Source organism: Plectropomus leopardus, chromosome 24, assembly GCF_026936395.1.
Source record: "Plectropomus leopardus strain MGB_pleo_1.0 chromosome 24, ASM2693639v1, whole genome shotgun sequence".
Lineage (NCBI taxonomy): Eukaryota > Metazoa > Chordata > Actinopteri > Perciformes > Serranidae > Plectropomus > Plectropomus leopardus.
In genome coordinates, this window is record NC_142199.1 from 8,138,526 (window position 1) to 8,154,042 (window position 15,517).

The following is a 15,517-nucleotide window of genomic DNA, read 5'->3' on the forward strand; positions in this document are numbered from 1 at the left end:
TCAAATTTGGCACACATGTGAACATGAACTCAATGATGACCTGATTTAATTCTTGGTGGTTATAGGTGAAAGGTCAAGGTCGCAGTGATCTTGTCTGTCTCATTCTTGTGAACGCCATATCTCTGGAGGGATATTTTTTCTTTTCAGTTTGACACAGACCTTCACTTGGTCTTAATGATGAACTGATTAAATTTTGCTGGTCAAAGGTTAAGGTCATTGTGACCTTACATCTGTTTGATTAGATTCTGAATTGGTGACACTAATCTTCAGTGTCCACCTTGTGACTGGGCTGATTGTATAGATCTTGCCACTTCTTGCCAAGCATCTTCACAGACATGGATGTAAACTGCAACTGTAACTTGACTGGTGCACAGAGGTGTAAAACCAGGAGGCAGTGTTCTAGTTTCTTTTTTTCTTTTGCTTTTTATTCAGTCAGGATGTCAACTATATGGACATGACAGCATAGCATCAGATCAACGGGCTTTTCGGTGTGAGCATCATTTTTGTAGTTCCTTGTGGTGCCCTAAGGACTTATTCTTTCTCCAGCACATTGTTCCCTGCCTAGATTGCCCTCATACATCTTGAGAGCCTTTCTTTATCCCTCTTTGAAAACACAAGCCAACTGCCTGGCAGGGCCTCCTAAAGATACCCCTAGAGAAACTCATCAAGCATTTCCTAGCCAGGCGTACATGCCTGTAAGAATACAATCAAGACCAGCCGTGATTCTATATATTTACATAAAATATTACAGAAAAGTGCTGTGACTATTCATTTAAAAACAACATACTGTAGTTGCTTGTTGCCATCTTGCACATTTGAATAAAGAGTGCCACAGTTGGAGCAATTAACTATAAAGTGATGTAAACAGTCTGCTTTGCACAGAAAGGCAATTATGATTACCAAGTGAAGAGATACATGACTCCTGTCAACAATGTCCACTTAATTTCCTGTTAACAGTTGATGAACAAAAGCGATGCAGCCTGAAGGTGATGCATATTTTTACCTCGGCATATTTATCGTTGACAGGTTGAACATGTGTAGTCTGATGTGTTGGTTTTAATGCATGTATAGATTAAGATTGATGGAAGTGTGGCAGTTAAGAACTTCATAGCACTTTGGCTAAATTGGATCCCTGGGTTTAACGCATTTTTGGGGAGCTTAAAGGTCCAGTATTAAGAATTTAGGGGCACTCATTGGCAGGGTTTGCCATGTTGTTTCTACAATAGCCGGGAATGGACAAATCAAACAGTGACTCTAGATGTTGACAAAACTAAACTGTTGACATGACAGATTCTTATGCATTTTGGCTGAGAATTTAACCATCAGACTTTATTCTTAACCTTGGAGTTAATATTTTCGTAAAACAATTACAGTTCAACTGTTAAGCATAAGGAAAGGCAACGAGCAACTTGGTAAGAAATGTCCCAAATTTCAAGAAAGGAGTAGTTTTAGAAAATCTTTCTTCTTTTTATTTTGAAGCTTGAGAAAAATTTCTAGAGAACTGGATGCACATTTGTCAGTTATATATTTTAAATGATTTTACATGAGTTACAGATTCTTAAAATAGATAAATAAATAAATACATTTTTATGCAGCTTGTTTTTCCATGGCATTTCTTTCTTTCTTTCTTTCTTTTTTAACTTCCCTGTTTGTTTCTTGGTTTGCTTATTTGTTTGTTTCTTTGGGTTTCTTGTGTGTACGAATTTTCTAGTAGTTTTTGTCCTTTTACAAATTTCTTGCTAATTTCTGGGTCATTTCTTCTTAAGTTGCTCATTGCCTTTTCCCATGTTTTTAAAGGCAATCGAACCAATTTTCCTTGATTTTAAAGGGTTAACTATCCCAACCAACTGAGGCAACAAGTGCTAACCAATTAGAGGCAGTGTTTGATGATGTCATTCGGTGTTATGATCAGCCACGTGCTTCTGTTTAGGAGGATGCCGTCAAAGAAATGGCCCTTTGAAGCAACGGGTGTTTGTTCTCAAGTTTACAGCTGCTGTACAAATGGGCTTTTGGCCCAATGGGACATTTCCAGATTACTCGGATTGAAAGTGCTTTAGATGAATTCATAATAGAGAGTTGTCAGTAGGTCCACTTTCATGACAGCTGAGTAAATTCCATCCACCAGTAAAGACTGTGTTGTCTAGTTAAAATGGTATTGGATTTTATTCATGCTTCACTTAAAAACTATCTGAAAATGCTTTGAAACAGCAAGCAACAATGATGTATAGTGAATGATTGTATGCTTAGTGTTGCCCTATACATTCAGTTTCTTTTAGTCCAGTCTTTCCCATAAAACACATTATACTAAGTTATAGTGAATTTAATACTGGCAGCGGGCTATGTGGTGGTGATCCATGTTCAGCACTTCATTTCCCAGGGGCTTTATTAATAATGCAGTCCCGCAATTCTTTGCATCTCAGAGCTTGTCGGGAAGCACATCACGCCATGATTACCAAACAGCACTAGCCATAATACTATCCTACATTTAGAAAAAACAAAAAGTGACTAATGTGCACCCTGAGCAGTTTTGTTCCAACACTAACACATTCCCAGAGTCTTCCACACACACACACACCAGTCCCTGGAGTATGTACATCTCACTGCTGATGCAACAAAATGGGGAAACAGGGTGGAGGGGGACTGAGGAGGACGAGGTGATGAGGAGAGCGGGCAGTGGAGGGATAAGCCCCCCGGGTCTTTCTAATTATCTGTGAGGATCAGCAGTGCTCAAGGATGCATAAGGGGAGGGATTTGACTGCCAGATCCACTGGGTAGCAAAGCCTGATTGGATCGGTCACCTCTCTGCATACACACCCATTACTCATGACGCCTGGAGCCGAGGCTCATTAGACACAGGCATATGCAGGCGTGCAGATGAGTGGTGGCAGCGGAAATTCCGATTGTCCCGCAACTCGGCACGGTTTCTGAAGTCTTTTTTTCGTAGCATAGAGTTTCTTTTTTGGCTTGTCTATCCGTCCATCCATCCCATTCTTGTGAAGACAATATCTGATGAATGCCAGATGGGAATTCCTTAAATTTGGCACAAATGTTCTGTTGGACTCAGCAATGAACTGGTGAGATTTTGGTGGCCATAGGTCAAAAGTTCAGGTTAATGTGATCATGTCACTTTCTTTTGAAGATGATATCGCAGAAATACCCTTAAGGGATTTTTTTTTTCTTCAAATTTGGCACAAACATCTGCTTGGACTTAACAATAAACTGATGAGATTTTTGTTGCGTTTGTTGTGAAAATTAATGTAACCTTGTACCTGTCATTCTCGTGATCAATATCCCAAGAACCCCTTGAAATTTTTCTTGGTGTTTGAGGAACAAAATCTGTATTACCTTTGCCAAGGAGGTTAAGTTTCCAGTTCACTTTATTTGGACTATGGAAAAACTGCTTCCCCAATTTCAGTGTATTCTGGTAGAACAAGGTAGCATGGGCCTTTGACAAACTCATTAAAATTTGGGGAATTACTTCAAATTTGGCAAAAACATCCAGTAATGCTTACCGGAATTTAGTGATTTAAGTTCAAGGTTGCTGTAACCCGGCGTCTGCTTCATTCTTGTGATAACAATGCAAAATCTCAAGAAGACTATACAGGAATTCCTTTAAAAATGTAGCATACAATTTTACTTGGACTCAACAATGAACTGATTACATACTGGTGGTCAAAGGTCAAGGTCACTGTGACCTCCCAAAATATGTTTCAGCCAAAACTGAATAATTCATTTGCTAATCATGACAAAGTTTCACACAAATGTCCAATGGGATATTTTATATCCAGGTCAAAAGGTCAACTTCACTGCGAGATGATAATAGTATGCAAAAACACTTTTCTGGCCATTACTTAATGTCGAATCTCAGCAACAGAAGGGGAGACTTTTTGTGTCACATACGAAATTGTTGACACTAATTTTGGGTGCCCACCTTGAAACTGTGCTGATTGTATAGATGGTCTTTGCATCCAGGGGTAAGATGTATGTAAAGCTCCCATGTTTTTGCAGACATGTATTTAAACTTTAAAAGTGCAATTTGTTTGGTGTGTGGAGGCCTACAACCGTGAGGCAGTAAATCTAGTTTTATATTAATAAGTCCTACAAATGCTACTTTAGTAAAACATGCAGCAAGTGTTTCCACCTAGTTGCCTTGTCACTTTTGCATTTTCGCCAAAATAGCAGCCGTATAACAAACAAACAGGGAGCATTAAGGGAGGAGAATAATACTATGTGTCCACGCAAATGCAATCATGAATGCATATGATTTCTATGAGCACTCATGTACATGAGAGGTGTGGTTACACATGTGTCAGTGTCAACAGAACAATTTGTCCCTTTCTATAGCAGGCAGTGGGCAGGTCGAATCACGTCCAACGGCTCCTCACCACGATAATTACCCGCTGCGAGTAAAAATTACAACTTCTCAGTGTCGCAGCAAGTAGCAGGCAAATTATAGGCATGGGTATGAAGGTTGAGTGTGTAGCCGGGTGTTCAGTTTATTGAAAAAAGAATCAAATGCCCTCTGCTTCTTTCTTTCCTTCTCTCTCCCTCTTGATTCTTTCTCTCTGTTCGCTTCACCTGTCGAACTCAGAGCTGCTGAGCTGTCGATGTAACCCATCATTAATGTCCTCGCGGCTGCCCATAGGCCATCTCAAACTTCACAAGATCTCACTCCAGTGCTGTTAATTGATGCTTGGATGACGTCCTCACCCAGCGCGGACATTTAGCCGCATCGCTGCAAATGTCATCTTTTGTTGCGGCTAATTGATAGCAAGAAGTGCTTTGTTTAAATTTGACATAACTTAATATCAGCAGCATATTTTACTCAGAAGAGCTAAAATTAATCTCACTGATCAAAAAGTTGCTGTGTTTCCCTTCCTAATTCCACTGCAGCAGCCAAAAGAAAATATATTGACATTTGCTCATGTAAATTTGCCAGCAGCGGTCTTTTATTGCCTGCACAGTGACATTTTTCCATTCCACAGGAGAGTTGAGATCATGGCGACAGAGATTAGATAATTTTACATTTGGTTCCCACTCTTGAGGTGGAGGTAATTAAGAACGAGAAGACATCAAGCGTGGAGAAGTTCTGGCATTGTTCAACTCTGAGGGAATCTACCTTCACCTTGTGTACAGCCTCACACTCACAGGTGCGCACACACTCACAAACACACTCAGCTCGGCTTGATAGATAGGTGCATTTTTTTCAGCTGTGGTTCCACAACGGCTGAATGCGGAGTAAATGGGCCCGCTCCTCGACTGCTGCGCCACAGCTGAGCTGTCGTTATATATGTCACATTATGTCACCATCACCTGGATCGTTCATTAAGCATCTAAACCATCCGGTGATGCAGTTTGGAGCTTATTGGTTTCTGTGGACATAATACAACACAGCACACTATTTTATAGGGTTCCTACATAAGATGGGAAAGTAAGGATTTTTGATTTTACTAATTTCCAAATTTGGTATGGCTGAAAGAAAAGAGTATGAAAAAGGTTTTGTACCTCTAGAATATTGCCCCTTTCTGTTTCCAAAATATGAAATTTAGAATATCATCGTTGTTGCGTGCAAACCTTGTATCTCCACATTTTACCGTTTTCTTTTTTTTCATAAATTAATTCTGTTGGTCCTGCTCTTAATCTATCTGTGGTGTTTACCAAAAATGTACTCCTCATAAGATTGTCATGAATCTTTAAATTAGCTATAGCAATTAAAACCGTTATTTGCACCAGGCTGTAAACGCGTTCATTTTTGCTGTAAAGTTGGGCATTTTGACATTAGGGGGTCTATGCAGATTGACTTGCTTCTAGAGCCAGCCTTAAGTGGCCATTACAGGAACTGCAGCTTTGGGGTTTTCATCGTTGGCTTTATATTTCAGCCCGTGTTGCAGATCCATAGGCAACCTTTGTATAATATTTAAACTTTCTTTTATTTTTTTTCACGGTGTCCTTTTTTGCAAATTGCTTGATGCTGAGCCTAGCTGTAAAAGAAATAAATACATAACAATGACTCAGAATAAAATTTGAATTTATTATGTGAATGTACACGTGATTAAATAGAACCGACATTGACTGGCTCATTCTCCCCTCCTTGCATTTTTCTTTTCTTCACACACACACACACACACACACACACACACAGGTTTTTCACACACATGCTTTGGAGACTGCCAGCTCAGTGGGAATGCCTTCCATTCTATCTCCCACACAGCACACAGCGCATGACAGACGACCACCTGCACCACCTGAGCAGACCCATTGTACGCGCTGCTTATCGCGCTGGTCCCAGTCCTCGGCGTGTGGACAGTCCCATATTGCTCACATTGTTGCTGCCTCAGCCCAGTCGGTGGGGCGGCGGGGCTTTCGGCAGGAGATGGAGGGGAGGCGGGTGCGCCACATGCGGCGCTCTTATCGCTCCCTCTGGAAACAGGCACCTCACCTTCTGCTTCCTGTAAGAAACTCAGCGTGCTGCCTTTTTTTTTCTTCTTTTGACATGAATTCCCAGATAAACTGCAACTCATACAGTCTGCGCAACCCAAGAGTTGTATCATTAAAACAATTTAACCGCTGATGGTTCCCACTGCTTCCTCAAAAAGCATGTTGCCTAGCAACAAATATAGAAAAGTCTGACTAAATTACTTGTTTCACGTTAGTGTATAGCTCATGCTAGTAATATCTCCAATAAACACTAGATCTGCTGAAGACCTGAGTTGAATTTATTACCCGTTGTACTCCATCATGTCTGTCCTCCTCCTCCTCCACTTACCTTCCAACTGCTCTCCTTTATACCCAGCATTTTTTATTCCACAGCATCTTTCTCTCCTGCTGAGGTGTACTGCTCCCTGTAGTTCCACACTACTTCGCTCTGTTTTCATGCCTGGTTTCATCCTCTTGTTTTCCTTCATTACTGACGACTCAGATCTTTAGTCCTTTTTTTTTTCTCCATGCTAGAGAGAAGGGGCTAATGGGTCGCGGACCAGCCGTGACCCGGTCTGTTGCGTGCTTTAGAAAACTTTTACCCTCTGTAAACTATTCAGGAGTCTGCAGAGATGAAAAAAGACCTTCAGTGTTGTTTAAAAATGAGATTTTATCCCGCCTGGTAGCCAGTGTCGGGTCAGACAAGGATAAACTATAAAGAAGTTTTCACAACAAACAGCATCCTCTCACAAGTCATTTGACTGAACCCTGTAGGAGGAAACAAACAATTCCAAGCCTAATTTCTAAAGCTTTGCCGATAAGTCCAAAGTCAATTCATAACATTGACATTTGAATTTTAAATTAACATTCAAATGCTGCACATCCTTTTTTTCATGTGCATTTATTTTGTTTAAATGCAGTATTTCTGCACAGATGCAGATAAATAAATAGAATAATAGATAATAATAACAAGATACATAAATAGAATCATCTGCAGAGAGATTTAAATCTGCACTCATTGGTTCCTCTAGGCCGCTTTAAAGCACTGATCTTCTACATGCCAATGTCAGGGTGTATCTTAGCTGGTGTTTTAATTTTTCTAGTCTTTATGGTTCATTGATAGCATGTATTTACAAACTTTTTAGTACTTCCCTGTATTAACTGCATTTTGTGTTCTTTTGATGTTTTATATTTTTGGATGGACCACAGAATGGGGGACAGCTATATGTGTGGGGTAGTCCCTGAGTGAGTGAGTAATAGAGTTGAAGTTGCACTATTGGTTTCTCTATTGGCTGTTGTTGGAGAAAATCAGACACTGAAGTGAATATTACATGTTACGGTGTTGGACCGAATGCTGCTGCAATGACACAAATATCGGCAATATCAGCAGAGCTTGGCTCTGTTTGTGGCCACGGGCAGCCCAGCCTCCACTGGTCTCTGCTGGTCCGAGCAGAGCTGCAGAGATATGTTAATGATCAGTGTGTATGGTTCCAGAGAAAGCAGCTCCCCTCCGCTGTGCGACTGCGTCTAACATTCAGTGTAATGTTTTACATTTAACACAATTTCATGATTACAAACTCATTCGCAGACCTACAAATTAACTCTGTATTACACTTGAACTCAGCATCATAATCTACCATTTGACTTGTTGGCACAGAACAGCAAAGCAGGGAGGTATAAAATATGAGGAAAGTGAGTTGGATATAGAGGTGGCTATCAAATAAATGGGATTGAAATATGGCTGCACATATAGTTTGGCTAATAGGTGACTGCTGACTTGTCCTAAGGCACACTCTGACTCTTGCTAAGGTCTTGGCTTAACAGCTGTTGTAAAGTTCCAAAAAGTACAATGTTTTTCAAAAAAGAAAATGTTTCATAATTCAAACTTCTATAGCGGCACTTCATGCTCTGAGGACTTTAAACATCCCCCAGTGTCATTTGGGATGTACAACAGTGCTGCCAGGTCCTTAACCTTAATGCTCCCGGGTAGCATGTGGCTCACAAAGCTCTCTGTGTGCTGTGAGAGCTCTCAGGGGACCTTTCATATAGGTTCAAGTGTGTGTTTTCTGGAAAAGGAGGCCTTCCCTGAACCGGACGAATGTGTTCAAAGTTGCTGCCATTGTTCATGTGGCTCTGACCTAATGTTAACATTAACATTGAAATTTTGTTCAACAATGAGACAGCTAACCTACCATCCAAATTAAATGACATGCATTATTTAAGCACAAGTGTCCTTTTTCCAAAATGAATATGTGCCATTTCGGAGATTCAGCATATGATTTAATTTGGGGCTGTAAGTGGAACTAAGCACTGAGTTCTCCTTTCCCACGACTTGTCAAGCTTTAATGCAAAGAGCAAAAGTTTGGCTTCAATAAGTTGAAATCTTTGCATGCTCACTGTCACCTTGTTTTCTCTTTTTCCACATCACCTTCCGTGAGGTTGCATGTTGCAATTTCATCGCTCGGTCCCACGGTGTCACAGACTTTTAGATGCACTCCTGCTAAGTCCACGAGGGCTTAGGCCTGTCTCACTGCAAATTCAGCAAGTGCTTAAGGGCTCTGATGTGAACTTTAGGAGCCTTTGTGTGGATTGATAGTGTCTGCAAACCGGCTGCAGACTTTCAAGAAGAAATTGAACATAGGTCATAAGTCACAGCAAAAGATATCACCGAAACAGTTATACGTTTTTACATGGATTTGCTATAAAAGAATTAAACAATTTCAGCATAAGATTCACCTAGAATTTTGAAGGGAAGCAAGGGACAGGTCCCCCATAATATTTAAATTTAGAACATTTATGGAAACAAATAATACATATGTATCCTAATTTTAACAACAACTGATTACTTAATATTCCATATATTCCATCCATTCCAATATTTTACCACGCATTTAAATGTATCTGTTCTGAATTCACCTTTTTGGAGATTTTTTTTTTATTTACCTACTCAAATTTTAGCAACCAATTCGGTTTTGGATTTGTGAATGTTGAAAAAAAAAACAAATGTGCCTTTTTATAATTTCATATTATATTCAAAACAAATAAGCAAAATATTTACATTTATAGTTTACATTTAGTTTGCACCCCCACCCCCACCCCCGGTGTGGGTGTGGGTTACTACTATTTTTGTCTCTTATTTACTTAAATAAACATGTATCCCCCCCCACAAAACAACGTAAAACTCGCAGAAAACTTTTACTTTGACAAAATTAATGACATTTATGTAGAAAATGCATTAATTAGGGAAACTAAGCATTTGACGCTCCAAAATTTCTGGCGGAAGACCCCAAATCCTGCTATTTTATGTGTTCCCTCCTACACACTCCAGTATTGAAACCAAAACTACACCCCGGGTATTCAGTATTTTATTGTACTTGTTAGGAAACTGAAAGAGACCCAGACAACATGCATTTTCCTTCCATTTTTGTACATCAACACGTACATCATCTTTTCTTTAAAGGTCAGCCTTTCACATATACTTTGAACTTTGAGTGCAGCAGCTCGACGAAAAGTTTAGAGCGGTGCACGGCTCCAAATGTAGTTCTCTCCCTTCAAGGTTTCGCCATCTCCACGGAAAAATAATGGCTGAGAGAGAGCACAAAGTGATTTTGCCTTTCGGGCAGGCAGGTTCTTTACTCATTCACTATTCATTGAAGCTGTTCTTGCAAGTTGCAGTGAGCAACTTAATTTTGTTTGGATTTTGCACAATTTCCTCAGACAAAGATTACACCATCTATAATTCATTACATGACCAAGAGGCATTAGTTTCAGTAATAAACATTTAATCAGGGAAGCTGTACAAGAGGTGACAGAGGCCATCTCAACCTGCCAGTCATACACAGGTAATATTGTGCAAGACTCCAGAGTATTAAAAGAAAATTCTGAACATTTGTTTCTCAAACATGGCAGTTTTAATTACCTCCTCTGCAAGTTCCTGTATGATCGACAGTATACAAGTTATGTAATCACAATTTATCCAATTCCACTTCCACTTTTAAGGACTTCAGGGATTGTGAAACTTAAGCATTGTTAAAGCGGCCCAATCAGCGCGACCTGAAACCGACGCTGCCCCCACATCCTCCGCTGGGACGCTGGTGTTTACCGCCCGGAGTGGCTGAAAATTAATTGGCTCCTTGAGCTGCTGTACATTCCCCCTGTCAGTGCGATGGCTTCCCCTCATTGCCCTGTCACTTTAAGTCGAAGTGTATTAATGGACTGTGTGGGCCATTGATTCCTAATTCCTCTCGACGTTGACATCGGGGATAAATATTGCGTGGCGCGGTCGTCTTCGGGCTTATTGTAATCAGCATTGTTATTGATCGCCTGCCTGAACCCCCCAGAAGTAATCTATTTTAAATACACTTTCAGTAAAAGGGGGCTCGTCCCATCTCAGTCTTCATATTGGTGAGGAAAGGGGCTACTTTAGCAAAATGAGGGACACGATATGAGGAAGTAGTCCTGAACTGGGAGATATAAGACAGTGAGAGACATTCAGTTGGACTGACAGATAGAAATATTGCAAGAGTCACCAAGTATGCTCTGTGAAATATGTCTTGCTTTTGCGTATAGGTGGTCTCCGGGTGGTCTCTGTCAGCGCGTGTGTGTCTGCGCGTCTGTCTCCGTGAGGCCAGCGGATGATGGATGAGGGCTCAGCAAGCGGCGAGCCAGACGTCGGCGCTATCGATTTATCCTCACATTTGTCTGGGAGGAGGCGGCGCGGAGCATTTCAACACAATGTGCCTCGATGTGTGCCCACACGTACACATATATACAGTGTTTTTGCCATATTTAAAATGAACAATGATTCTCTCGCGCCTGCAGAGGCGTGGGCCTTGGTTGGAATTTTTCATTGTCTGCTGAGTACAATGGCTGCCTCCCTCCTCATCAAGGTGTTTTTATTGATCCACCTGGTAAGTGGCATCCACTTGTTTAACACCCAGTCTAATACACTTCAATTGGCGCAGCCTTGCCTGTCTGCCTGCTCGTCTGGCTGTTTTGTTCAGCTGAGCACAGAAGAAGAGTGTGTAAGTGTGTCAGGGGAGTGTGTCTGTGCCCACGAGGGTATGATGAAACCTGTGTGTTCATGAAGAAAAGGTGGCATGTGTGTCTGTGTGTGTTTCGAGGTTCTGTGTGAGCACACTAACACTGCTGCAAATAGGTTTTTGTGCGACTGTCAAGAGTCCTTGCTCCATCCAGCCCATTGAGCAACAAATTAAGGCTGCAAAGCAAAGTTGTCATTCTCTGCTCTCAAGGCTTTGTTGTTTTTCCTGTTACTTGCTTTGCTCATTGGGTGTTCATAATCAATGTTAACAAATTGGAAGGACATCCATTGTTCTCCCCGGCCTAGCCGTCTTGAAAATGGCCCCAATTACTGAGGACACGGAGGCGACATGTCAGAGACAAAATCTCAGTTATGACTGAACAAGATTACACTTGAGTTGGACACATAACAAAGTTACACACTTCAAGACATTGCCATTTTGTCTTCTAGTTGTAGCAGCTGTTTGATCCAGTAACAATTGAGAGAAACACAGTGCTGCAAGATGCTCTTTTTCTTACATGACTATTTAAAAATATCTAGTGACTGAACAAGATTTCAAGTAGGTAAGACACTTTGAAAGATGTAGATTTATGTTACACACTTTAATAGACATTTTGTCTTCGCGTTCTGGCAATATGTCCTTTCTCCTACGTGACTATTTAACAATATCTAGTGTCTGAAATAGATTACACTTGAGTTGGACTTATTACAACATGTAGACACACTTAAGGACACTGTCATTTGTCTTCTGGTTGTACCAGCTGCTTGGTCCAGTGACACAAGAGAGAAATACACTTCCGTTAGATGTCCTTTCTCCTACATGACTATTTAACAATAGTAAAACAATATCTATTGACCACACAAGATTACACTGGAGTTAGATACACTACAAGATGAAAATACTGAAGTTAAACACTTTAAGACATTGCCATTTTGTTTTCTAGTTGTAGCAGTTGTTTGGTCTGGTAACAGTGGAGAGAAACACAATCCTGCAAGATGTCCTTTCTCCTACATGACTATTTAACAATATCTATTGACAAGTGACAGAACAAGATTACACTTGAGTTGGACACTTTTCAAGATAAATATATGATGTCACACACTTTAACACACTGTTATTTTGTCTTCTGGCTGTACCAGCTGTGTGGTCCACTAACAGTGGAGAGAAATACACTCTTGCAAGATGTCCTTTTTCCTACATGACTATTTAACAATATCTAGTGACTTAACAAGATTACACTTGAGTTGGACATGCTACAAGATGTAGATATTGATCTTACACACCGTTGTTTTTACTTCTAGTACCAGCTACTTGATCCAGTAACACAAGAGAGAAACACACTCCTGCAAGATGTCCCTTCTCACACATCAATATTTAAAATAATCAAGTGTTAGCTTCAAATATATGTCAGCATGCAGGAATCAAGGGATGTTGAAAGGACATTTATTTCAAAAATCTGAGGATTTCCAACAAGGGATTGTCTGTTTCGATCTGGATTCTCTGAATGTCGATGTGATGTCAGATAACTGCAAATGTTCTATACTCAGAGTTGTGATTCGAGAGCCATTTTTCACTTGTCAAAAGTTTGAATTTCTGACTTCCTGACATCTCTGGATTGCTATAAAAGCTAACCAAGATTCTCTGTCTCCTCTAGTATATATGAGGTATGATAAGGATGAAAGATTGAATCCAAATATCTACGTGGGTGTGTGGTTAATGATGATGACAGTTATGACAATAATTTTATGTTAGGGTTGACATTTACCGCATCGTCGATCTCAGACTGCTCCGATCATGGAATATAAAATGATAAACGGCTTCATAGTCATCTCTTTTCTTTCTCGCTCTCTCTCAGGGCATGATGTACCTGGAGGAGAGGAGGCTGGTCCACAGGGACCTGGCTGCCCGGAACGTGCTGGTGAAGTCACCCAATCACATCAAAATTACCGACTTCGGCCTGGCGCGGCTGCTGGATGCCGATGAGAAGGAGTACAACGCAGACGGCGGCAAGGTTGGTGTAAGTGAAGGCGTGAGCATGTTTACCTGACTGACAGCGATTTAACACACAGGGCAGCTTACATAAAAAAGGTTGACAGAAAATAGTAAATACTGCAACCAGAAAGTAATAAAACAAAGGTCAGTGCTGGGGGCCAGGGAGGGCCGAACCTATTTGTGTGTCTCTGAATGTGTGTTTGCATCTATGTCACCGCTGTAAAGTGGGTGAGTAGTTCAGTCTGAATTTTAAAATAATAAATAATTTATTAATCATGACCTCTGTGTATTGTTAGCCTTGTCTAGTATACTGTCCTGCATATTTGCATATTTGCACGGAAGCATTTATAAAAAACTTTTACAGTATATTTTGCCTTACAGCTTTGTGTATGATAGATTTTTATACCCACAGCCCACATACACACCCCAGCCCACATAGATTTGCATTTTATATATTATCTTAATACTTACATGACTTACTTTTGCAATATTTCATCTATATAAAGTATTTGAGTTATTTTGAGTCACTGAATATATCTGCACAAAGGAAGCTAAATTTGAATGAGCATGTTTTTTTGTCTACTATAAGGCATTGTTCAGCCAACTAAAAACAGAATGGGTAACTCTAAAAATGCTGGTAACTTTTGTATTTTTCAACAAAAAGTAAAAAAGTTATCTGTTTCCACTTAAACAAAACAGACAGTAATATTTTTTTGTGTGTCATGCAGCAATATTTTTACCAACTCCAAAGCGGTAAAACTCTCTTAAGGTCAGTCTCGTGAACTTAGTTTCAATAATGTATAATTTAGAATCACTTCATCCAAACAAATAATGCAGCCCCAGTTCCAATCAGTTTGTTTTGTTTGGGGACCCAGACTACATTAATCAGAAGCCTCTTCTCTTTTCCTCACTTGAGATTTACTATGCAAATTGTCCTGATCAACTCACTTTATTAAATTGGCTTGTTCATCACTGCATCTATTCAGCTGGAGGCCCGAAGGTGCCACCACATCTTGAGTCTGAGCTGTGGGCAGATACAAAAAAAGTATTTTCATAAATCAGACCAGGTGATGCAACCATCTGAGTGATTGACTCCATGTTGGTATTCGCCGAAGCCGCGATAAATGAGAGCCATTGTCAGCAGATATACATGTGTGCCATAAAAATAGATGCGCCGTGAGAGATAAATCAACAGAGATGAAAGTGGAGGCGACGCATTTCCAACCTGAAGCATTTCATTTCCCCCTCTAGCTGTTCATTTCCCTAAGGAGCACGCGCGTGTGTGTCAGGCAGGGGGCTGTGTTTCAAATGACCTGTGCATGTACATGTGTGTGCATATGTGCGTTCACATGCAAAAGGCCAGATAATTGCCTTGTTCAGTGGGCTCTACGGCTGACAATTCCCCCCTACAGTCAATATGGAAATCATAAGGCAGTTAGGATATGGCGATGTGCGCCGTTGTCCTTGTCAGGAATGTCAGAAGGGCCCAGTTTTTATTACTATTTCTCGCTGTTGGCCTATAGGCTATTGAGGTAATGTGAGACAATTGGCCAATACAATCTCATTTAGTATCTTAAAAAGCACGCTCACTATTGATGATCCCTGGGTTGGACTAAGGCTAATCAATCACGGTACTTGAGTAATATTGAGCAAAGCAAAATATGGTTGAAAGCACTGTCGATTTCCCGATATCTCACAAACGCTAGATTAAAAGATGGGGCAGCTGTTGAGCAAAATAGTCTACAGTTTAGGTATAAATAGATAGGAGGGATGTGAAGCTTTTAATTCATATTTTCTATCTTTTCTTTTGGTTGTTTTGTCATAAAATTAGCATTTTTATGTGTCTTTCCTCAGATGCCCATTAAATGGATGGCTCTGGAATGCATCCACTACAGGAAGTTCACCCATCAGAGTGACGTATGGAGTTACGGTGGGTGCTTAATCGCTCATCTATATGTGTTGACGTTACTGTTTATTGAGCTCACACCTGTGGGAGGAAAATAAGTCAATGACCTGAAATCCTGTTTCCTCTATTTGCATTTTTGCCCCTTTATCTGTCTGCTTAT

At 40.4% G+C, this 15,517-nt stretch overlaps 1 protein-coding gene across 3 annotated transcripts in view; it reads left to right on the forward strand.

Annotated features, from left to right (window-relative positions):
- Nucleotides 1–15,517, forward strand: part of LOC121963010 (receptor tyrosine-protein kinase erbB-4) — a 312,568-nt gene that overhangs the window by 277,644 nt on the left and 19,407 nt on the right. For 2 of the 3 annotated variants that reach the window (XM_088074549.1, XM_088074550.1), the window contains exons 21-22: nucleotides 13,315–13,476; nucleotides 15,306–15,381. In XM_088074549.1, the coding sequence (XP_087930675.1) occupies nucleotides 13,315–13,476; nucleotides 15,306–15,381 (238 nt within the window). The remainder of the gene's footprint in view (nucleotides 1–13,314; nucleotides 13,477–15,305; nucleotides 15,382–15,517) is intronic. The other variant, XM_042513368.2, reaches the window with a different exon arrangement.